Source organism: Propithecus coquereli, unplaced genomic scaffold (assembly GCF_000956105.1).
Source record: "Propithecus coquereli isolate 6110/MARCELLA unplaced genomic scaffold, Pcoq_1.0 Scaffold18, whole genome shotgun sequence".
Taxonomy (NCBI): domain Eukaryota; kingdom Metazoa; phylum Chordata; class Mammalia; order Primates; family Indriidae; genus Propithecus; species Propithecus coquereli.
In genome coordinates, this window is record NW_012142745.1 from 11,835,208 (window position 1) to 11,857,803 (window position 22,596).

The window sequence follows — 22,596 nt, forward strand, 5'->3', positions numbered from 1 at the left end:
AACCAAACCCTGTAAAAATCTTCATTTAAATATAATATGAAGGAAGACAAATCTGAAAAGGCCTGGCATACTTTCTGTAGCTTGGCAGAGAGGTCTCAGAAGGTCAGAGTTACCTTAACGGAATGACACTGGACTCTGGAGGCTTCCCCTTTCTTATGAGACTACTTCTCTGACCAGGGAGCATTCATTATTGTACAGTTGCATAGACATTCCCTGCCCCCGACCCTAAAATGTGTAGAGCATTATGGGAGCGGGCATGTCAGTACTGGGATGCTGGCCATGGGGCATGCAGACCATCTGTGCTTGCCCTAAACTTGGGATAATAAGAATTTGGAGGATTGTATGGGCTCTACTCCTCTATTGTGAAATTTCCCTCCAATACCCTTTGGTTTATATCTGCACCATGTGGTGTAAGTGGTGTGTGTGACGTCTTTGGATAACACAATAATAAATTTATAAACTATCCTTTGTCAGATCATTATTCAATCTTTGGGTGACAGAAAATATGGTTTCTTTAATTTGTTTTTCATTTTGGAAATAATTAATGCTTCAGTTGTGCCTGGACATGACCATCTAGCCTAGAAGGGACATATTATATAAGTAGTTACAATAGAGTGTGTGGAATCTTGTGAAAGAGCCAATGCTGGGTGTTATAGAAACATGCAGTGGCCAACTTGGCTAATTTAGAGGTCAGAGTATGCCTTCTTGAGGTAGATATTTATGCCAGTATAAGTGATGAAAAGGAGATAGCCAAACATTTATGGGAAGTAGTATAGGGTAAGAATATAGCATTCAAAGAGAACAACACATGGCAAAGATCAAAGGGGAGAGAAGTGAAATGGAAGGAAATGAAAGTTCAGAGCGGTTGGATTGGAGAGAGCTTTAACAATCACATTAAGAACTGTGAACTTGACCAGCCTGAGCAATGTAGCAAAACCCTGTCTCTACAAAAAATTAAAAAATTATCTGGGCATGGTGGCATGTGCCTGTAATCCCAGCTGCTTAACTTGAGCTGAGGAAGGAAGATCTTTTTAGCCCAGGAGTTTGAGGTCGTAGTGAGCTATGATAATGCCACAGCACTTTAGCCCAGGTGAGAGAATGAGATCCTGTCTCAAAGAAAAAAAGAAAACAAAAAACAAAAAAACAAAGTCTGTGAACTTTATCCTATGGGTAATAGGAGGCCATGGACAGGATTTAAGCTTGGAAATGAAATCATCAGATTTTAGTGTAGGAAAGAAGAGATCGAATCAACAGAACTTTCCAGTATACTAACAGAGCTCAGTTAATCATGGATGACTTAGGCTTTTGCTTGGCACTTTTGCTTGGTAGATGGGATTCCTCATCTCAAGTTAAGTAAATTCCAAAATCTTCCCAAGGGCCTGTGGGGCTCTACATGATCTGGCCCTTGTCAACCTTTTCACTTTGTACCACCTTCTCCTCTCTTCATCATCACCCGATAACACTGATTTTTCCTCTCAGTCTTGGGTCCTTTGCACTTTTGAGTCCCTATGCCTGGACCATCCAGTCGAAAGTGGCCCCCACCCCAACCTGCAAGTCACTGTTATAATCACATCCTTCATTGTCTTTCATCTTTTCATCATACCTGAAATTATCTTGTTTATATGCTTTCTAGCTTATATTCTTTTTCTCTCCTAACCAGGATGTAAGTTCCATGAGCTTTCTTCTTTTCTTTTTTTGCTTGCTTTCTTCTTTACTTTCTTACATTCTCTCTTTTTTAAAAAATCTGTACCTTCAGCTCTCAGAAGGGGTATATACAGAGTTAGTGCTCACTGCATATTTGTTGAATAAATGTCTCAGTGCTACCTAGAAGACCAGGTTTTTGGTGAAGAAGGTGAATTTAAGTTCAGACATATTGAGACTTCAGTGTCAATGGGAGACTTGCCATCATAGATGCCCGGTGAGCAGCTGGCTATGTTTCTTAAAGACAAATCTGAGTTGGGGATGTAGATTTGGGAGTCATCAGCGTAGAGGAGGTGATTGAAGTCATGAGAGTGATTGACAAATCTCACTACTCAGGGAGTGTGAGTTGAATCACCTGAGTAGTTTACACTAAACCAAGGAGGCCCATAGAAAACACACCCATAACATGGTAAGAGGGCGTTGACTTAAGGTTGGGTGCGGTGGCTCACACCTGTATTCCCAGCACGGTGAGAGGCTAAGATGGGGGGATCCCTTGAGGACAGGAGTTTGGGACCAGTCTGGGCAACTTAACAAGACCCCGTCTCTACAAAGTATTAAAAAGAAAAAAAGAGGGCATTGGCTTAAAAGTGGAGTGGGGAGAGAGCAGCTTGTCTCTCCTCCTTGCCCAGGAAGGCCACTAACCTTTGGGGAAAAGACACAGAACTAAACCATTTCTATGAAATACCTTAAAAAGGTACCAACCCTGTGATTGTAGACACTGGACTCACACTAAGGGTAAACTAAGTCAGAGAAAAGGAGCTTTAAACCACTGGCTTAGGCTGCTCTCTGTTGCTCTGTCCTCTGTACAGCTAGAGTTATCGACATAAGCTATTACCTCCCACTCATTATTCTACCCATTGCAACTGGCTTCTGCCTCCACCACCAAAATGCTCTTAAGTGTTCCAGTGATACCTGTGACTGAACCGAAGGCCCTCTTCTCTGAATTTATCGTAATCCCTAAGTATAGTCAACTGTTCCCTCTTGGCTTACTGGCATGTTCTCTCCTGGTGCGCCTCCCTCCTCACTGCTCTCTTCCCCTCAGTCTGCTTGGCTGGATTCCTCTTACTTTGGAATTTGTGAGAGCAGGGATAGGTCCTGGCTTCTCTTTTCCCGTAAATTGGAATACCTTCATTTTATTGATGACTCCCATATTTATATCTGTGGACCAGATTTTTCATTGAGTGCCAGATTGGCATATTGTGGGGGAAAATAACTTCTCTGATTTCTCAGTGCTCCTATAAAAAGCACTAGCCTCCTGAGACACAGAAATGTATGCGATATAAAGATTGGAAATGTTTGCTTTCACTTCCCCTAGAAACATTTTATTCTTCATATACCATGAGAATTAGATCTATAGCTATTTTTCTAGTTAATTGCTCTGATCCAAAAAGATAATACAACTTCTCTTATCTCCTGAGATTGCCAAATGGTTACAGCCAGGACCAGCTTCCTAGGTTAAGTACTAAAATATCAGGAAAACTGGAGTGGTCTTTCCCTAGGTGTTTATGTATCAAAAGAGATAAATCCCATAACTTAGAGACATCTTGAAGTTGTAAAAGTCAGAGATACCTGAAGGTTCCCCGGCCTTTGGAAAGATGCATTTAAATTTCCGATGTTTAGGGTGAAGACCCAGGATCTTTTCCATTTTATCTCAAAGCAGCAAAGTTTTTTCTTCTCCTTTCAGCAAGAGAGGAGGATGGCTATCTCTCTCATGTATATAAACAAAAAATCCATCATTCTCCATCCCTTGTCTATGGGTTGTAATCTGCCCTTTGAACAGAAAGATTCCATCAACTCTCTTAGCATTGCTTGTGGGTTTGTGTATGAGAGACAGATGCTGCAGTGTTACTCTGGCTGTTGAGCAGGTTGTGAATATCGATAAAGAATTCTTTTCCCTGACCCAGGTACTTGTGTTTCTGCAGAACTCATATATACAAAGAACATATAAATGCAAGTGGGGTAACATCTCAGATCCTTTACAGTTCTTGACAAAACACATAACTGGCACAGCTGTGTAGATGGCCAGCAGAAATCTGTAAATGAACAGGTCAAAAATTGAACTCCTCCCAATATATATCTTCTCCCAAATATATTTGTATCTTCCTTCAGCATTGGTCATTACCATTTACTCAATCACACACACCAGACAGTGAAGAGTAAGCCTTGATTTTCTCTTATCCCTAATTTAAAATTCATCAAATCTTGTCAACTTTACCTCCCAAACTGATCTTGAATTGGCCTTCTTCTCTGCATCTCCAGTGCCAGATCCAAATCCAGGCTGCCAGCAACTGTCATGGCTTCTGCCCCCAAGCGCTGCCCTGCCTCCATTCTTACCTAGCTCCAATTCACTCTTTAAATAGCAACAAAACTGGGCTTGAAGGATTGTGCCACTTCTCTGATTAGATCTCCTCAATGGCTTCCCTTTCCATTTAGAATAAAATTCAACCCCACACTTTGACCTGCAAGCCCTGCCTGAGCTGTCTCCAGCCTCCAGCCTCCTCTTGTACCCTCTTCTTACCTCTTGGGAGCCTTTTCTTCTGATTTCTCTTTTTTGGAGTTGCCCAGATACTTCTTTTTCTTTTCTTTCCTAAGAAGAAGGGTTAAAGATAATCTTTTATAGTTACAAACATAGATCTGCTGACCTTATATGTCAATGATTTTCAGCTTTTACTTTTGGTCTTCACACCTCATTAGCTAGGAGGTCACTGGTGATCTTAGGTGATGCTATTCATGGAGTAATTGGGGAAGAAGGAATTCTAAAGTGATGGAGGAGGGAGAGAAGTAAAGAAGCGGAAACGGGGAGTTTAGGTAACTCATTTGTAGAAGAGTGGTTGTGAAGTGAAGGAGAGAGCTGCGGAGGCACTGAAGTGAGATGAGGATCAAGAGGAAGTATTTTTTACGAGCTGCGATAGGGTTAGGCATTGGCTGTGTGAGAGAGATCCGGCTGTGCTGGGCACTGGGTACTGTGAGGCGAGGTGCAAAGACTGCCTGAGAGAAAAAGAGAGACCTGGAGATGAGGAGCAGGTGCAGTTAGGGTTGCAGGGCTGGCAGTGGGAACCACCTGGTACCTTTCTATGAAGCAGGCGGCAAAGTCGCCTGTTGAGCAAAAAGGAGGAGGTAAGGGGAATTCGAGGTTTGAAAAACAGAGATCAAAATTTGAAAGGATCACTGTAGGAAGTGGAATTGTCACACAGCGTGGAGAGATCATTTGTACTGGAATCATGAAGACGCAGCGTGTGCACCCTGCCCTGCGAAGTTCCTCTGTCCAGCATCTCCTGCTTTCAGACACAGGGTGCAGAAAGCAGATAAGTAGGTTCCTCTGAGACCTGCCAGAGAGTTCTAGGAAAAGACAGAGAGGAAAGGCAGGTTAAGATAATGGCCGTAGATGACTGAAATGATAGATGCTGGACTCTTAGCTGGAAAGGAGGGGCGTGAAGAACAGCAAATGATGGATTGGAGGACGGGAAGGCCAGTGGACTGGTGATCCGAATGAGGCTGAAGGACAGCTGCAGAGAAAACAAATAATGAGAAAACAGAAAGCAATAGTTTTGAACGTTTTTTAGGATTGGGATGAGAAGGAGACAGCAGAGGTTGAACAATTGCTGTAGAAGGAGTAAACTTTAAGGACAGGTGTCAAAAAAGGGAATTCTGAAATGAACTCTTGGGAAATTGAGCCAGGTTTGAATGATGAGAAGGTCTATGGATTGCCTTTGGGCCTGGAGGGACAAGAACTGGTGGAGGAAAAAGTCACTGGAAATGAGAAGAGAAGGGTTCGAGAGGCCAGAGTATTGGATGGGTTGTCTGCTGTCCATGTGTACCTTGAAAGCGTCTAGGATGATGGCGGGACTTGAGGTGACAGAAAAACAGCCTTTGAGGTCTGCTGGGGAGTGATGGGGAAATCAGTGGGTGACAGTGATGATGAGAAGGAGTGTTTTAATTGAATGGCTAAGTCCCAGAGGAGAGGATGGGGAGGAAGTGACTGCATGGGGACAGTGGGTAGCAAGGGATGGGCATCCACCCTGCCTCCCACCATGAGGTGTGAGTGACAGAGGGCAGAGAATGCCCAGTCATGTCCAAGGAGGAGGCTGTGTCCTCTGTGGGGAACCAACTTTCAGTTAAAAGGTTGGTGCACCTAACACTCTAAGAAGTTGTGGATACAGGAGACTAATGATTTCAGAACAGGCAAGTCCAAATGCATATTTCGATGTTCCTAAATGCTTTCTGGTTTGCCTATAATTTTCATAAAGGCCTTTGAGGAAGGTGCAGTGAATGGCAATTACAGAAACAAACTGTGAGGGGCACAGTGACTATAGTGACATCATGGGTGTTCATGACAAGAAATGATCAGAAAAACAGAAAGCAACTCTGAATTCACCCTTCTGACATCTAGAAGAGAAAGGCGATTCTTACCTTTCTTGTTTGAAGGTGTGATGGATACCTCCTGGGGCTCTTTTGGGTCATTTGGTTCCAAAGATTCATCTCTTACCACTGCCAAAAGAAATGTAATTCATTTCAGAGCTCAGAACAGGCTGAAGAGAAAGTGCCAAGGGAAATCAATGGGAAAATTGGAGAGGTGGAAAGCACGTGTAACCCGGGGCTGGGAATCTGCCAGCTCTGAGGGTTTCCTGGCTCTGCCTTGGTTTTGCCAACTTGTGGTTATTGTTACCTGTGTGACTGTCACAGTGGACCAGGGTACAAGTGCCCCACAGCGGAGGCTCAGTCTGACCCATTTAGAGAGATTCTCTTACCGGACGGAAGAGAGGTACCAGGGCTCCCGGCAGCCCTTGCTCAGGGAATGAAGCCGAGAGCAGTGGGAAGTGGTGACATTGAATTCTCATGGCCACGATGAAGAGGAATGTCTTTATCATATGAAAAATACGTGTTATTGTTTAGATGTCTGCGAATGGATATTTTAACTGCTCTATCTATGATTATTTCACCTTGAGAAACAGCGAACAAGGCTAAATGCCTTGTATATTTCTGTACACAAGGACTGTATGAAGAAAGCAGGAGGTAGCCTGTACCTGTTAACAGCAAATATAAACAAAGTTCTGCTAGTTTTTGCTGCACAAAGACAGAAGGACTTGAAGCCATAACAGATGAAGACCCATCTCACATAAGGCTGTCGTCACCTTATCTGCACAGTGCTGAGATCTGTCTCCAGTTCTGGCCTGCTCAGGAAAAGGAAACTGAGGCAGGTGGCAAGCAGCCATTAGACCCTTGATGTAATTTATTACTTTTCAAATTAATTTAATAATATCTACTCTTAAAAATCCAAACAATATAGAAACGACTAGAGTTGAAAGTGAAAGGTCCACATAGCCAGGGTGGGACTAGGAAGAACCACCCATGTCTGCTGCATCCCTTCCCTGTTAGGGCCGTACAGTGATTTTGCCATTTGCTTTGCATTTTGATGGAACAGTTTTGAGCATTACCTTATTAAAGTGGCCTCAACACAGTGGCTGAGTCCAGCAGTCCAGCCCTGATTCAGTTCCCTGTGCTTTCCCTCTGGGGTTCCCGTCACAACCCTCAGAGATGGATGGATGTGGCAGATGGATGTTCCCCCTTTGCGGACACCTAATGACATTGGAGTCCTAGCCTAGCAGGTACTGGTGGGCTGCTGGCCCTTATCATCAGTGGCCCCTCCAGGTCTACCTTTTCCAGACTGGCCTCCTTTGCCCTCCCCAGGGACTCTGCATCCATTCAGAGCTCGGGTCTCCTGCCTGTCCAAGCTTCCAAGTGCTGGGCAGGCGGCCAAAAGCTGGGCTGAGTCGGCAGCTGAGAGCAAGGAGGAGAGCCCTGTCCCCAGGAGATCTGAACGGCTTTTCCTCTTGGTAGACACAGAACAAAGGTGAGCTTAAGTTGTCCAAACCAAGATACCTGGCGTAGGGCCTGGGGGAGCGTGGGGCATCTCCTGAGAATCTTCTTCATCTTTTATTTGGGGGCTCAGGTTGTCACTGGACGCTGAGCAGAGGAAGAAAAAGTTACAGATCCCAGGACCAGCAAGCAGGGACCAGAGCGAGGAGGAAAGATGGAGTGACTGAGTGACAGGGCCGGAGCAAGGGTAGGATAGAGTGGGAAAATGAGGAATCATTTACTCTCAATTAGCCACTTTGTTAATTTAATTTGGCATTGCCCAGTTGATGAATCAGCCCCCTTCTTTTTCTTTGTTTTGCCCAATTCTTTTTCCAGGGCTTCCTGCCACAGCCCCTTGGTTGGCAGGTGTGTGTTCACCCTTCGCACCACCTTGAGCTAAGCTAAGCCAGCCCCAGTCAAGGTTACCTTGCGCAGTGCCAGGGGGAGGGCTGGACATCTTGTGTGAGTCTTCTTCCTCATTCATTTTTGCTGTTAAGTTGTCATTGGTCACTGAAGGGAGGAAGAAAAATCATCACAGGTTACAAGGACTGGGTGTCAGGGAGGAGGGTGGATGGTAAAAATGCCTGGAGCAGATGGAGCCCCCAGGTCCAAGGGCAGAGGTTGGGATGTCCCAGCAGTGGGAAGCAGGTATTCTGGGCTCTAGGCCTCACCCAGGCCCCTGGAAGCACTCATAATCCTTCTTGAAAAGAGCCGTGGATGGGTGGATGGGTGCAAGGGAAGGAATAGATGAATAAAAGATGCGACCCTGGGGTTGTAGGTAGCATAGCGCAGGTGCCCTAGGCTGGGACTGGATGTTGGATGGGGTCTGTTTCTCACCTGCAGTTCTCCTTCCTTCCTGAATGAGTCCAGGGAGAGACACGGCAGGGTCAGAAGAGCTGGGTGGTTCGCCCAGGATCTCATTGCTTCGCTGCGAGGATGCTCCAGGCTCACTGCCTCTGGACACACAGAGCGGACAGCTGGGTGGAGGGGGTGGCGGTGGGGGTAGCAGCGGCAGGGTCTGGAGGGAGCACCCTTCTGCTGGGCCAGTTGGGACTTCGAGTAGGGTTGGTGTGGCTCTGCTCCACTGTCCATAGGAAGCCATAACTGGGATTGTGAAGGAACACATATCAGCACCCTGGAGACTGAGAATTATTTGGGGATGGGAATTTCTCAATACGTGCCTTCCGATAGGACGGGGACACAGTGTTATTCATTTTTCCCAAGGTGCACAGAACCGATGCATTGTCATCATTATCCATTTGTGGCCCCTTTCTATCTTATTTATTTGATTTGGGCATTCAGTACTGCAATAACTGCATTTAAGCCCCAATCTGATACTAAAGTTGTTTCACACATAAAATCGAGTTTGAGTTTGTACGCAGGGACAGAATTTAGTCAATGATGTACATGCTATAATTTTAATAGAGGTCTCTATTTTAATAAATGAACATATCATACCTCCATGGGGCAAATAAGAAAATAAAAATTCATTAGCAGGGTGTATCAGGACCTTTATATTCTGGTTTCTGCTCATTTCTGAGACCCAGTGTCCATACCTTCTATCACACCCTATGACCTGGCCACATCAACGTTCTCTCCCATCTGCAATACTCCAGGCCCTTGGCTTTCTACATGCTGTCTCCCAGCACGGCTAGTGCCAGGTTTCCCTTACAATTCTTCTCCATCATTTATTTCAGAAGTAAAGTTGTCTCAACCAGGGAACAGAAGAAGGAAAGTAAAGTTGGATTTTGGAAAGAGATCCAGAATGAAATCACGGTTGCAAGTCCAGGAAGATGCTGAAGCTCAGCCAGGGGCACGTGAGCATGTGGGTCCCTGTGTCTCTCAGATGTATTGGGTGTAGCCTTTGAGTCCATGCTTCTCCTGGTGCTACCCCGATGCTGCAGCTGTCCGTGCCTGGGGGCGGGCTTGTCCCTCTGCTCAAGGAGTCATCCCTCCCTTTGGGGAGGAACCTCTTGATGGTGAAGTGTCAGAGAGCAGATGAAGAGCTGTCAACAGTGGTGATTCCACTAATGAAAATGTCACATCCAGTGTGAATTGGTGGTCCTCGCCTTGTTGTTCTCAAGTAAGTGAACATATGCTTTGGCCAAAGTGTTTTTTTTCCAACTTAACTGCCTCCCCCTCTTACCCTGGCTTCTTTCTTCCCAGCTCTGTCACTGCTCTTTTTTCTTCTCCTTTATTTATCCAACCTCTTCTCTTTCTCTGTGAAATTCATTCTCCATTCTTTCTCAGACCCTCTCTTTCTGTGTCTATGTCCATGATTCCCTCCCTTCCTCTTCAGCTACCTTTATTCCCTCCTCCAGCTTCACAATCTGCCTTCTAGCTGTCCTTGTCTAGACTAGTGGTTAAAACCTTGGGCCCTGGTATTGGGAGACCCAAGTTGGACCCCTGGCTCTGCCTCTTAACAGACAAGTAACTTTGAGAAAGTTACTTCTGAGCTATAATAATGACTTCACAGGGTTGTCTTGAAGATGACATGAGATCATCAAATAAAATATTTGGAACAATGCACTGAAAAAAGATACTTCTTAATATCTATTTCTCTTCCTCTCTGGCTCTCCTTGTCCTTCCACCAGACCTTGTCTCTGTAACTTTGCATTTCTGTCACCTTATGTATTCCCTAGACATCGTCCAATATGCTAAAGTATAGGATTTTCCCCGAACTTGTAGAACACGGAAGACAGAAATGTTTGTGTCCTCTAGAAATTCATCTTAGAGAGTTGGCGTCGGAGTTAGCAAGGGCTGCTCCTCCAGCTGCACCTGTGAGGAACTCTGGCCCATCCCTTCCCAGAGAGAAAGCAGGGGATGGACACGCATATTCCTCAGGGCTGGGAAAAGACCCAAACTTTTATCATAGCAACTTCTCAAATGCAAATCTATTTACCACTTTTGAAGCTTTTGAAAATCTTCACCAGACTGGGGTATTCGTGCAGGTTAATTTCGCTGAACAGTGTCACCAGAAGAGACAGGCTAAAAGTCTTCTCCAGTTTGGTGAGAATATTGTGCACCACTTTGGATACAGGGACCAAATTCCTACAGGCTTCCAGAGATTCCTTAAAAAAATGGATGAAAGATTATTAGAAATGATTATGAAGTTGAATGGAGAGTTATTATACATTTGTGGTTTTCTAAGTTGTAAGAAAGCTACTCCTTTAAGAAAAAATTTAACATAAAATGTATAAAATCCTCTAAGGTAGAGAGGTCACAGTTTCACATGCTTAGGTTTGGAACTTCACATATTTGAATGACTAGTCATAGTAATAAATAATTTAGCCTTCTTTAAAATAAGTCTGTTTTGTGAACCTTACTTTTAGGTACATTTGAGGGAAGAGAGAAATTTTTAGAGAGGGAAGCTGAGTCAAATATGCTACTACGTTATTATATCTTTAAGGCTCTGGGCAGGATACTTCAGCAATGGATTTAACTCATGGTCACAGTGGCAATTCTGTTATTGCTTGTTAGCCTCTGTGCGTGCCCTCTCTCTCTCTCTCTGATCTGAGATGGCCCGAACAGGTTCTAGCCACAGGGAGGTCATCCAGAGAATTCTTCTTGCTGAGAGAATGGACAAAAGGAGAAACACCGCAGGAGAGAATTGATTGTGAAATACTTACTGAACACTGATTAGGCTCAGTCAGCTAGACTTTGGGTACACAGCAGCGGGTAAGAGCAACATGGTGCTACCCATACTGAGAGGGTCGGGCACTGCCAGTGGAGAAGATGGGCATTAAACAATAAACACAAATAAATACCCAATTACAGTTGAGAGGAGTGTTGTGGAGGGAAAGTATTGATTGCTATGAAAGAATAATGAGGGGGTCTTACTTAGATGAGGGAGTCAAGGAGACCTCTCTGAGGAGTCCCATCTGGGCTGTACCTGAGGAGGGGTTAGAGCCAACCAGGCCAAGACTGGGGAAAGACTGCTCTGCCTACTGCTAGCACTTCCCTGGGTCTGGGGCTCAAGAAATGCTTAAAAAACACAAAATTATATAAAAAGAATGCTACTTTTATCCTCAGAGAATACCTCCCAGTGCCTGTCTGCCTCACATCAGAATGCACCGTGAGAAATAAGCTCTTATAAACTGGGGTAATGTGCGTAGTGGGCAGAATGGTGCCTCCCCACACCCCATAGATCTGCCCATTCAGAACCTGTGAATGTGAACTTATTTGTAAAAAGGGTCTTTGCAGATGTAATTAAGTTAGGGATCTTGAGGTGAGATCATCTTGGATTAGGGTGGGCCCTAAATCCAAACACCCTTAGAAGAGACACAAAAGAGAGAAGGCAATGTAGAGATCGGAAGAGATTGGAGTGATGTGTCTAAAAGCAGGGAACACCAGGATTGCCAGCAGCCCCCAGAAGCTACGGGAGAGGCAGGGAGTGGATTCTCCTCAGGGCCTCTAGAAGAAACCAACCCTGTCAACACCTTGATTTTGGACTTCTAGCCTCCAGAACTGCAAGAGAATGAATTTCCGTTGTTTGAAGCTACCTGGTTTGTAGCCGTTTATTATGGCAGCCTCCATGACACCCTAGAAACTAATACAGCCCCTGTGACACCCTTTCTCCCAGCCATCTCCACCTTCTGTGATAATAAACATGCCTGGGTTGGGCCTTCCAAACACTAGAAGCCCTGGTGGTTTGTGGTCTGAGGTCTCAGTAGTCAAGCATACTTGAGGGGGCTGGGCTGCCACGGAAGGCGTTAACACGACTCACCTTGTACATTCTGTTGGTGATGAAAGCTTTGTCTCGGAGGCTTTCGACAAAGGGAAATGGCTTGTCTATGGCATAAGCAATATCCATCTTCTGGTAGATGAAGTGCTGAAAAAGGGCCTCTTCCAAGGCCCTGGGCACAGTGTACATCCTACGGAAAGAGGCATAGTAAGAAAATAGAAGCAAAGACCCTGAAGAGTGTGGGGAGCTGCTCTCTGCATTAAATGGGCAACTAAAGACAGGCATTCCGGTCCCAAAAGCATCCCTTACAGTCCACAAGGCAACATCTGCCTAAAAGGGTGTAGGAAACAAGGACAATTTCCAGCAACAATGGAGGCCAGGAGTGAGTGACAATATGCTGCCGAAATCCCAAAGGGGCTGCAGGTAAACATAAGGCAGATATTTAAAATGCTAATATTTATCGAGTGCTTCCCGTGTGCCAGACCTTGCTGATCTTCAGAAAACCCTTGCAAGATGGTTACCATGACTGCACCCATTTGTACTGTTGAGGACACTGAGACGGAGAGAGGTTTGACAGCTTGCCCTAGGTTGCACACCTCGAGAGTGGTAGAGTTAGGAATAAACTCCAGATTCTGGATTGCAGGCTTACAGTCTTAAGCTTGTGTTCTGTGGCCACCTTAAGCTGAGTTAAACAAGATGGCCTGGGCTGCGGCTTGAGCCATTAACTAGCAATGCTCATGAAAAAGGAACCACCCAAAACTGGGTAGAAGGGTGGAAACCTGATAATATTTAGAAACTTTAACAGAACAGTCGCAATCTTTAATACGAATGAGCCAAACACAAATAAAAGCATGAGGGATGTGAAAAGCATGCTTAGTAAAGGCAACTTAGCTGACTTGTTTGATGAATTCATTTCATATCTCAGAACAGATATGTGTCTTTTCCCGTGCCCAGGCAACATTTGTAAAATTGACTGCATATGGATCATGAGAAAATATCAATAGGCTATAATTGGCAGAAAATTTACATATGACATTCTTGACAAATTGTCAGGAAAGGAGAAGCACTAATAAAAAATTCAGTCACCTTAAAAATTTTTAAACAACCAAGCAAACATGGATCCCATTTTTCCAGTTTCATTTTGTGTCAAACAGAAAATGAAACTGTAATTAACAACTATAATATTTCCAGGGATTTAATCCCAGTGGCAGATTGAGCACCCCAGTCCCTTTCTCCTTATTCCCAAATCTTTTAAGAAAAAAAAAGTCATGAGAAGAATAATCCACGACAGTACCGGAGACAAAAAAAGATGCCACTGGGAGTCTGCTGTGGTGAGGAAATCCTGGAAGATAGAGAACGGATGGGAGAAAAATCTCCTATTCGCAATGTATATCGCGAAGATCAGTGTAGAGTCAGAGAAAGCCAAAATGAACATTTGCTAAGAAGAGGAAGGGGCCCTGGAGCTCCATTTAGAATGACTCATTGCACAACAGAATTCAGAATAAGAAGTAGCTGGTTTCCTCATTCTTCATCCGTTATGATTCCCAAAGATGAGGGTGAGACACAGAGAGGTTAAGTAACCAGACCAAGGTGTTCAGCAGCAAAGCGGAACTTGTCTGACTCTATCGAGTCCGGTTTTTCACTGTGTAAGATACCATGTCTCATACATGACAGTGTTCAGGTTTTTATTATGTAAAGGGATCTTACAAATGGATAAGCAAAAGACAAGCATTCAAGTAGGAAAAAAAGCAAAATACATGAACAGGCAATTAATGAAAGAATAAGCTAAATGCTCAATGAATATATGAAACAGGTGTTAAGTGGCCAGTAGTCAGAAAGTGCAAATAAAGACAATTTGATAACATATTGCCTATCAAACTGGCCAACACAGAAAATAACAGCAATAATTCCAGACATTGCAAGTGGAAATATAAACAGGTCCAAACGTTCTGGAGGCTAATTTAGTAGTCAGTGTCAAATGCCCCCAAATACGTATTCCTTTGAATTCCCACTTCTAGTAATTTATTGCAAGGAAATAATCATGAAGGTGCTTAGGGAAAATATATTAAAAGTTCATCACATAGTAGAGAGGAAATTAAATGTACTCTTCTTATTTCTTCTTTTACACCAGCTTCCCAACTACCTCTAGTTACTTGCACAAAGGATCACGAATGAGTTCCGGTTGTGGGCAGAACTTAGGACAGGGTAGAGGCAAATCTCACTTCCATCCACAAATAATTTCAAGATTGTCCTTTTTAAGCACCAAAGGAGGCAAGAAAAGCTTCATCTTTCTCTGCTGCACTCCTTTTAATAAAAGGATTTGTTCTGTAAAGTTTGGATTCAGTCAAAAGGTGGCACGTAAGGACCTAGAAGGCCTCATGTGGCCTTAAGGCCTCAGGTACCCAGTGGCGAGTGCAGTGTGTGGCTTCCCGTCAATGTCCTCCCTTTCACAGTCTGCTAATAAGTCCCACGTACTCTCCCTACCTCGTTGGGAAACTCTGTTTTACAGAGAGAGGGCCTCAGAGTTGAAAGAGTTGAGTTCCACCCTGTAGCTGCTGCCGGGAAATTAATTCTAAAAGCTGCGATCACCAAGAGCGAGGAGTAAAGCAGCAGAGACAGAAACTCACCTGGACGCTGAATTTGTCCCTGCCCCTTTCCAGGTTCGAGGGACTGGACCCGAGATCACTCCGGGAAGACTGGGCGAATTACAGAGAGATGCCCGCGGGCAAAACAGGAAGTAAGGGGCCAGGCTTCAGAGGAAAGAAAAGTGAAAGCGTCCCTGCAGCGAGCGGGGAGCGAGCCAGCCCAGCCGAGCGACCGAGCAGGAAGCTGACGGCAGGCAGCGCCTCCAGCCCCCCACCTCCGGGGCCCCCGGGGCGCCAGGGCGCCCGCCGCTCCGCACTGCGGGCAGCCGGGAGTTGCCAGCCACGATCAGCCTGGAGAGGGGGCCGGGGAAGGAGGCACAGGGGTCCAGTCCCAGGGACTATGGGAACTGGGAATCCGCCTCGATTTCTCCATGACTTGTCCTCATTCTATATTTTTCGGGGTGATGAACATGTTCTCAAACTGGTTTGTGGTGATCTTACACAACTAAATTAATTCACTAGAAAAATCATCACACTTTAAAACACAAACAAAAAACCTAAAGGGGAGATGTCAGAAATAAAAGTCTAGCATTTGTCAGGATAAGATTATTACACGAGAAAACTGCAATAAAAGGGAGCCCGCACAGGAGCTGAAATCAGGCAGAGGTAGGCAGACGTCCTGGTGGAAAAGGGGCTGAGAGCTGGCAGGGCAGGCAGATGGCAGCCAGGGGTGTGTGCAAGCCGGACCGAGGCAGAGCCAGGGCCAGAGCAGCAGCTCACGGGCAGGCAGGAACACCTGCTTCTGCAGGCCCCTTTTAAAGATCTCTGATGTACATTGGCAGGTAGGGTCTATGAGGAATTCTAAACTATAGAGATCCGTTAACGATTACAGATTAAATCAATAATTCTCAAATTTGCTTGTTCCATGAGCTCTCCCTACCAGGCCACCCACAAACTCCTCAGAAAAAAGATGGGAAACATGGTTCTAAGGCTTCAGAAGCCTTGAAACCAAGGTTAACCTGCCTTCTATGCTTCCCATGGAGCTGCAAACACAGCGCATCCCACTCAAGTATGTACAGAGCAACAGATCTGGCTCCACAGGTCACGACCATGGTATGACAGGCAAGGAGAATATGTGACGCTAACAGCTGAGGAGGGCGTGCCTGGATGCCTTAGCACCCCTAACATGCGTACTGCAAGATGCAGGGATAGTGGCGCTGAGGGATTCTAAGACTCTTTTATGCAAATGTCACACTTCACTTACCTGAAGCCCCTCCACATCACCTGGCAAACCACGTCATGCAAGAACTTCTTCCTTTAGAGCTGTTTAAAGATATATCAGGAAAATGCAATCAATCAATAAATAAAAATTTAAAAAAAACAGGAATGGGAAAATAATGTCAATGTCAAATCAGGCAAAAATCATTACATGAAAAAAGACATGAATAAGGATGAAAGATGTTTATTCTAAGCAATACATGCTCGAGAATGCAGTAGTAATGGGGAAATTCTCACCTGTTAATACACATGCTTTAATGATACATGTAATGAGAGTTCTAAAATTATGTCTAATTCTTTTTTAGCCCAATTTTATTGAGATATAAAATTAATTTATCTTAAGTATGCATTTTGGTGAATTTTACCAAATGTAATCCTACCCCAATCAAGATATAGACCATTTCCATCACCCCAGAAAGTTCCCTGTGCCCTTTGCAGATAATCCCCTCCTTAACCCCAGCACCAGACAGCCACTGCTCTGCTTTCTATTACTACAGATTAGTTTTGCCTGTATTAAAAGTTTTATATGAATGGAAATACAGGGTATGCACTTTTTAATGTATGGCTTTTTTGGTGATCATAATGCTTTTGAGATTCAGTCCTGTCGTTGTGGGTCAGTAATTCATTCCTCTTTCGTAGATGTGCTGGCCCCCTCTTGCTCATCCTGTCTGATCAGCATGATGTCACCAACATAATCAATCAATGTGATCAATCAGTGTGATCAATCAGTGTGACGCTCTATGTGCTGTCCAGGTGATCCAGATCTCTTTGAACTATATTATGACAAACGGCAGGTGAGTTAATATAACCCCGAGACAAAACTGTAAATATTAATAATATTTTTACCTGTCACATGAGAACGTGAACTGTTTCTGGTCCTCCTTTCTAATCAGGATGGAAAGAACACACTTGCCAAATCCCTCGCCACACACCATGTACTTAGGCCGAGGGTATGGCCAGGGCTGGAGATCTTACTGCCCGGGCTGCCTATTTTCTTAGCCAGTCTTTCAGTTTTCCTGTAAATTCTGTGAGTTACCCAATATACTTCTAAGAAATTGACTTTCTGCCTGAGTTATCTGGAGCTGGCTTTGGTTACTTGGTACCTCCAAATCCTGACTGATAAAAAATTGGGTAGCAGAGACTGAATTGTAGGCAGCAGGTCTTCAAGAAAACACAATTAATCTGGGATCAGTTATCTGACATAATTGGACACAAAGTAGTGAACATCCCCTTAGTGTTCAAAGAATTTGGTAGACTTTGTCAAGCAAGGGAAAGTTGGAAAATTACATTATAATGCTGGATTGTGATCAGGATTATGTACAATTCACTCTCCAATTCCAGGCATCAGATCCTAGCACACTTAGCAAAAGGGAGAAAAATCTTTCAGGTAGAATAAAAGCATCAACTTGCCTTTGGGAATTGTCACCTACTAGGCCTAAATCTGGCTGGGAGAACAGAGTAAGGAGGCAGGCTGGAACCTTCCGGGCCCCCCTGGTCATATGGCAGTAAAGGAAGACATTAGGGACCAAGGATGGTCTGATGATCCTACGTAGTCTTGGCCCAGACATTCCTTATCCAGGAGAGACTCTTCAGTGAACATAGGGAAAAACAAGGCCATGATAAATAGGAGCTGAAATTCCAGGCTCTTGTTATCTGGGCTGATGCATGATGTTGCCAAGTAGATCTTTCTAGTAAACTTGGCAGGAACACACCTGAGTCCCAGTCTTACTACCAGTCAGCTGAGGAACACCAAAGACCTTGTGCTTATAAGCAAAAGAAGCTGGCACATTTTCAGAAATGCCCAGCACAGTAGTGGCCTGGGTCTGCCTGCTGCTTAGGGGCAGAGAAAGGAGAGAGAGGGGACGCCAGAGCAGGTCGGCAAGATCTGGGCCAGGCCTTCTTGAGGATGCCCCATGGAGGCCAGGAGCAGAGGCCAGCTGTGCCTAACAGAAGTTCAGCTTATGTTAGGGGGGCCAATAAGGCCCCTCTGTCCCAGAGAGAGAAAGAGAGACACCCACATATGCGTATGACATGGTAGGCACAGTGACCCTGCCCACTGGAAAAGATGTCCTAGTCAGTGTCCTGGAGTCTGTCCCAACCAGATTGGTGTTTGCTCCTTTGGCAGAAAGAAAGCAGAAGTGGGCAGAGGGTGCCCTCTATATTTTGCAAACTTATGTATGCAAATGTCCTATCATATGTATACCTGGAGCCAGAGGTGGTGGGATTTGGTGGCACATACTTTGGAAGAGCACCGCTTTGTCCCTGGCCTCCCGACTCTCAGCACTGCTCTGCTGCTGGCCCTGGGTTCTGTCAATATCCGGCTCCGATTCACTGTCTGTCTTCGACCCACTGTTCTGCCTGAATTTCTAGTCCTCTGGTTTTATTTACCTAGTCTATTTGCCCTTTGCTCTCATTTCTTTATCTTTCAGCTTTATATTGATAGAGCATGTTTTTGCAAATTGTTTTAAATCCTTTACAGAATGAGGGCTGGGTATAAGTGAAAAATTTGTGTGCAAACATAAATGTAATGCACATATCTTCCCGCATCACTCTGTCCTTCAGGGTCTAGATAAGCTCAGCTCCAAACCCTTTTTCCATCCAGTGAGAAGCCTGTCACTCTTCTCAAGATTTCAGAGAAATGGGTGATGTTCAATTTGTCCCCAGTGACCCCTGGTTGCAGTTGTAAAGTGCCCACATATTCAAGGAAACTTAGAATTGCACCTCACTCGGGCTTCTCTGCCAAATTCTCTACATTTTGTCTTTGATTGGAGGAGTTGGGAGGGTTTTCTCTTACCTTTGGCTGCTTTCCAGAAATGCTAAGAAAATCCTCACATTTTATAACACCAGGCATTTTGGCTCTCGCCAGCTCTGTGTCTGAACGCTGGGCCCCGCCCCGTCCGGCCCAGGCTCACAGAAGTGCCTGGCCAGACTCGGAGCCTGAGAGATTTCAAGTGTCCAGCTCTCCCTTGCCCTCCCACAGCCACCTCAGCAAGGGAAAGGGACAAACGTGGAGTTCCCTTCCTCCCCATTTAGACGATGCCACCTCACCTCGAAACAACTTCAATCCCTTTTAGTCGAGTGGACTTTTCCACCCTCTTCCTTAGGAATGAGGAAGCAGTCCCGGGTCTTCTGTGGACTTGTGGGGCTGGCCTCGCTCCTCCTCCCTGGGCTAAGAGATGTCGTAAGATTGGGCGGAGGGAGGACAAGTATGTCATGCATCCAAGTCAGGCTGTGAGGCACTTTCAGTTTTCTTTCCCCTTTGACCATGCTGAAGGCTGGGCCAGCTGGCAGACTGTCTGTAGAGCGGTGGGAAGGCACAGAAACAGTGCAGATCACATCGGGCAGGACCCCTGGCCAAGCTCAGGCTCCCGTGGGGCCAGCAGGGGCAGATGGCAGGTGGAGGCCACGATCTCAGCTCCAGGTAGGTCATTGTCTCTGCTCCCGTCCATCTCTGGTAGGGTCCACTTTTCCATGTGTTTCTCTTGTCTACCCAGCCTCACTCCACGGGTGTACAGCAGAAGGAGATTATAAAAAAATAAACAATGAGGATTTTTTAAATTGCAGGAGAAGTGAGTTAGCTATTGGGGAAACTTAAAGCCACCCTTCACGTCGTCTTCTTAATTCCTGCGACTGCTGCGTGGCCGGGCTGGTGCTGCTTGAACTGCGTGGCCCGTCTGAGGCTTTGCTGCAGGGTAGGATGATTCCTCGTGACCTCTGAACACTCTTATCTCCCCCAGACCTCCTTTATCCCCACTCCAAAAGATGATTCTGTCCAAAAAAAGATCTTTTCAGAAAAACTAAAGTCTAAATCAGATGTCTGTCTATTGTCACTCTTTTCCAGTCTGTGTAGTTCTGCTCTGAGCCCATCTGTGTGGCCCTGAGCCCTGCAGTCAGTTCAGGATCTCTGGATACTGCTAGGAGGAAGTGAAAGTAGGTGAGACCCAACCACAGATGCAAGCAGATGGGGAGTGAGTGTTGTTTTGTGTTTTTCTATTTTGGGGTATGTCACATGTCTGGTTAGGGAAGGGTGGAAATCACCTTTGAAAAATGCAAGACCAATATACTGATCCAGTTAGCCCTCCCTCTCTGCAGGTTCTGCATCTGTGGATTCAACCAACCGAGGCTCAAAAATATTTAAAAATAAAGAAATAAAAATAATAATACCACAATAAAAATAATACAGATTTTAAAAATACAGTGTAACAACTAATTATATAGCATTTACATTGTATTAGGTGTTGTTAGTAATCTAGAGATGATTTAAAGTATATGGGAAGATGTACACAGGTTACATGCAAATACTACACCATTTTATACCAGAGACTGATTATCCTCAGATTTTGGTATCCATGGGGGGGCGGTCCTACAACCAATCCTCCCAGGATACCAAGGGATGACTATATATTCTTCTTGATAAAAATTAAAACAATGTACAAGTGTATGGAAACTTGTCTAATTGGGACTCTGAGCCAAGGCTACTTTTGGTGCTGGTGTGGGCCCAAGAAAGTGTTGGCTTTTGCTGCCAGCAGCAGCAGTGGTGGCACCAGGCTGGTCTTCAGTACCCAGCGCCATCATTCCGGCTGCATACCCTAGCCATGGCATCTCCTCCGTATGCTCTGTAGGGAAGGGAAGATGAGCTGGTAGAGCTCCAAGTCCAGCCAGCCCATGGCCTCCGAGCAGCAAAGGATGGCAGTGAGAGGTGAGGGTGGGGTAATGCTGACCTTAGAGAATGAGCTGGGAAGTGTCGCCTTAGCTTTTATTTTCTGGAAGAGTTTGTGGAGAATGGTATTGTTTCTTCCTTAAATATTTGGTAGAATTCATTAGTGATACCATCTGGGCCTGGTGCTTTCTTTTTCGTAGTATTTTTTTTTGTAATTATCGATTTGAATTTTTTTAATAACTATAGGCTGTTCAGATGATCTCTCTCTCTTTATGTGAGTTTCGGTAGTTTGTGTCTTTTAAAGAGTTTATTCATTTCATTTGTTATCAAATTTGTAGGCATAGAGTTGTCCATAGTATTCCTTTATTATAATTTTGATGTTCATGGAATTCATGGGTATGGCCCTTCTTTCATTCTGATATTAGTAATTTTTGTCTTTTTTTTCTTTGTTAGTCTGCTACGGATTTATTGATTTTATGAACCTTTTCAAAGAATCAGCTTTTGGTTTCATTGAATTTCTCTAATGTTTTCCTATTTAAATTTTATTAATTTCTGCTTTAATTTCTATTATTTCTTTCTTCTCCTTGCCTTAGGCTTAACTTACTCCTTTTTCTCTAGTTTCCTCAGATGTAAGCTTAGATTAGACCTTCTTCTTTTCTAATATATGCATTTAATGCTATACGTTTTCCTGTAAGCACCGTTTTTATTGCATCCCATAAATTTTGGTAAGTTTTCATTTAGTTCACAGCATTTTAAAATTTCCTTTGAGACTTCTTCTTTGACCCTAGACCTGTGTCGTTTAATCTCCAAATATTCTGGGGTTTTCCAGCTATTTTTCTGTTATTGATTTCTAGTTTGTGGTCCAAGAACGTACTTTTTGTGATTTTTACCCCTCAAAATTTGTTAAGGTGTGTTTCATGGCCCCAAATGTGGTATATCTTGGTAAATATTCCATGTGAACTGAGGAGTATATGTATTCTGCTGGGGTTGGATAGAGTATCACAAAAATCTCAGATCAAGTCAATTGCTATAGCTGTTTAGGTCAACCATGTCCTTACTGATTTTCTGTGTGCTTGATCTATCAATTACTAAAAGAGAAGTATTGAAGTCTCCAACAATAGTAGTGAATTCTTCTATTTCTCCTTGTAGTTGTATCAGTTTTTGCCTCATATATTTTGACGTTGGTTTGTTAGTTGCATGCACATCAAGGATTTTGTGTCCTCTTGGAGAATCGATCCCCCCCTTTGTCATTGTATAAAGCCCCTCTTTATTCTTGACAAATTTCCTTGTTCTGAAGTCTGCTTTGTCTGAAATTGATGTAGCTACTACAGCTTGTCCATTAGTTATCTTAAATCTTACTTTTAAAATACAGGTATTGTGAATTTTGCTTTCTATCCTGTTTGCATTTGCCTAATGAAACTTACCTGTCTTTTGATTGTTACCATTTTTAATGTAATTTCGTCTTTGTTGTGCCTCTTGTAGTTAGATTCTATTGTGATCATTTATACTATTAACAGAAAAAACCAAGACTCTGCAAAATAATTTAAAAAGGTTTATTCTGAGACCAGCGTGAGTGACCAATGACCTGGGGATCATAGTCTCAAGAGGCCCTGAGAAAATGCATCTGAGCCTGCCAGGTTACAGTTTGGTTTTATACATTTTAGGAAGACAGGAATTGCAGGCAAAATCATAAATCAGTACATGGAAGATATTGATAACATACACCAAGACATATCAATATCTTACAATATTGGAACATGTATTAGTAACCTGCTCATATAAATAAAATCCAAAGAAAGTTAAACACCATTTCATATTTGACATAGCTTCCT

The 22,596-nt window shown here is 44.1% G+C and overlaps 2 protein-coding genes across 2 annotated transcripts in view; one reads left to right on the forward strand and one right to left on the reverse strand.

The window, feature by feature from the left end:
- The window catches only part of SP110 (SP110 nuclear body protein), a 28,686-nt gene extending 9,427 nt beyond the window's left edge, over positions 1 to 19,259 (reverse strand). The window contains exons 1-9 of the mRNA XM_012642597.1: positions 19,153 to 19,259; positions 16,091 to 16,149; positions 12,284 to 12,431; positions 10,460 to 10,628; positions 8,395 to 8,661; positions 7,984 to 8,067; positions 7,582 to 7,665; positions 6,112 to 6,189; positions 4,220 to 4,288 (exon numbers count right to left, since the gene is read on the reverse strand). Coding sequence (XP_012498051.1) covers positions 4,220 to 4,288; positions 6,112 to 6,189; positions 7,582 to 7,665; positions 7,984 to 8,067; positions 8,395 to 8,661; positions 10,460 to 10,628; positions 12,284 to 12,431; positions 16,091 to 16,107 — 916 coding nt within the window. The 5' untranslated portion in view covers positions 16,108 to 16,149; positions 19,153 to 19,259. The remainder of the gene's footprint in view (positions 1 to 4,219; positions 4,289 to 6,111; positions 6,190 to 7,581; positions 7,666 to 7,983; positions 8,068 to 8,394; positions 8,662 to 10,459; positions 10,629 to 12,283; positions 12,432 to 16,090; positions 16,150 to 19,152) is intronic.
- A 4-nt stretch (positions 19,260 to 19,263) lies between these two features.
- SP140 (SP140 nuclear body protein) overlaps positions 19,264 to 22,596 on the forward strand; it is an 83,939-nt gene continuing 80,606 nt past the window's right edge. The window contains exon 1 of the mRNA XM_012642479.1: positions 19,264 to 19,525. Coding sequence (XP_012497933.1) covers positions 19,494 to 19,525 — 32 coding nt within the window. The 5' untranslated portion in view covers positions 19,264 to 19,493. The remainder of the gene's footprint in view (positions 19,526 to 22,596) is intronic.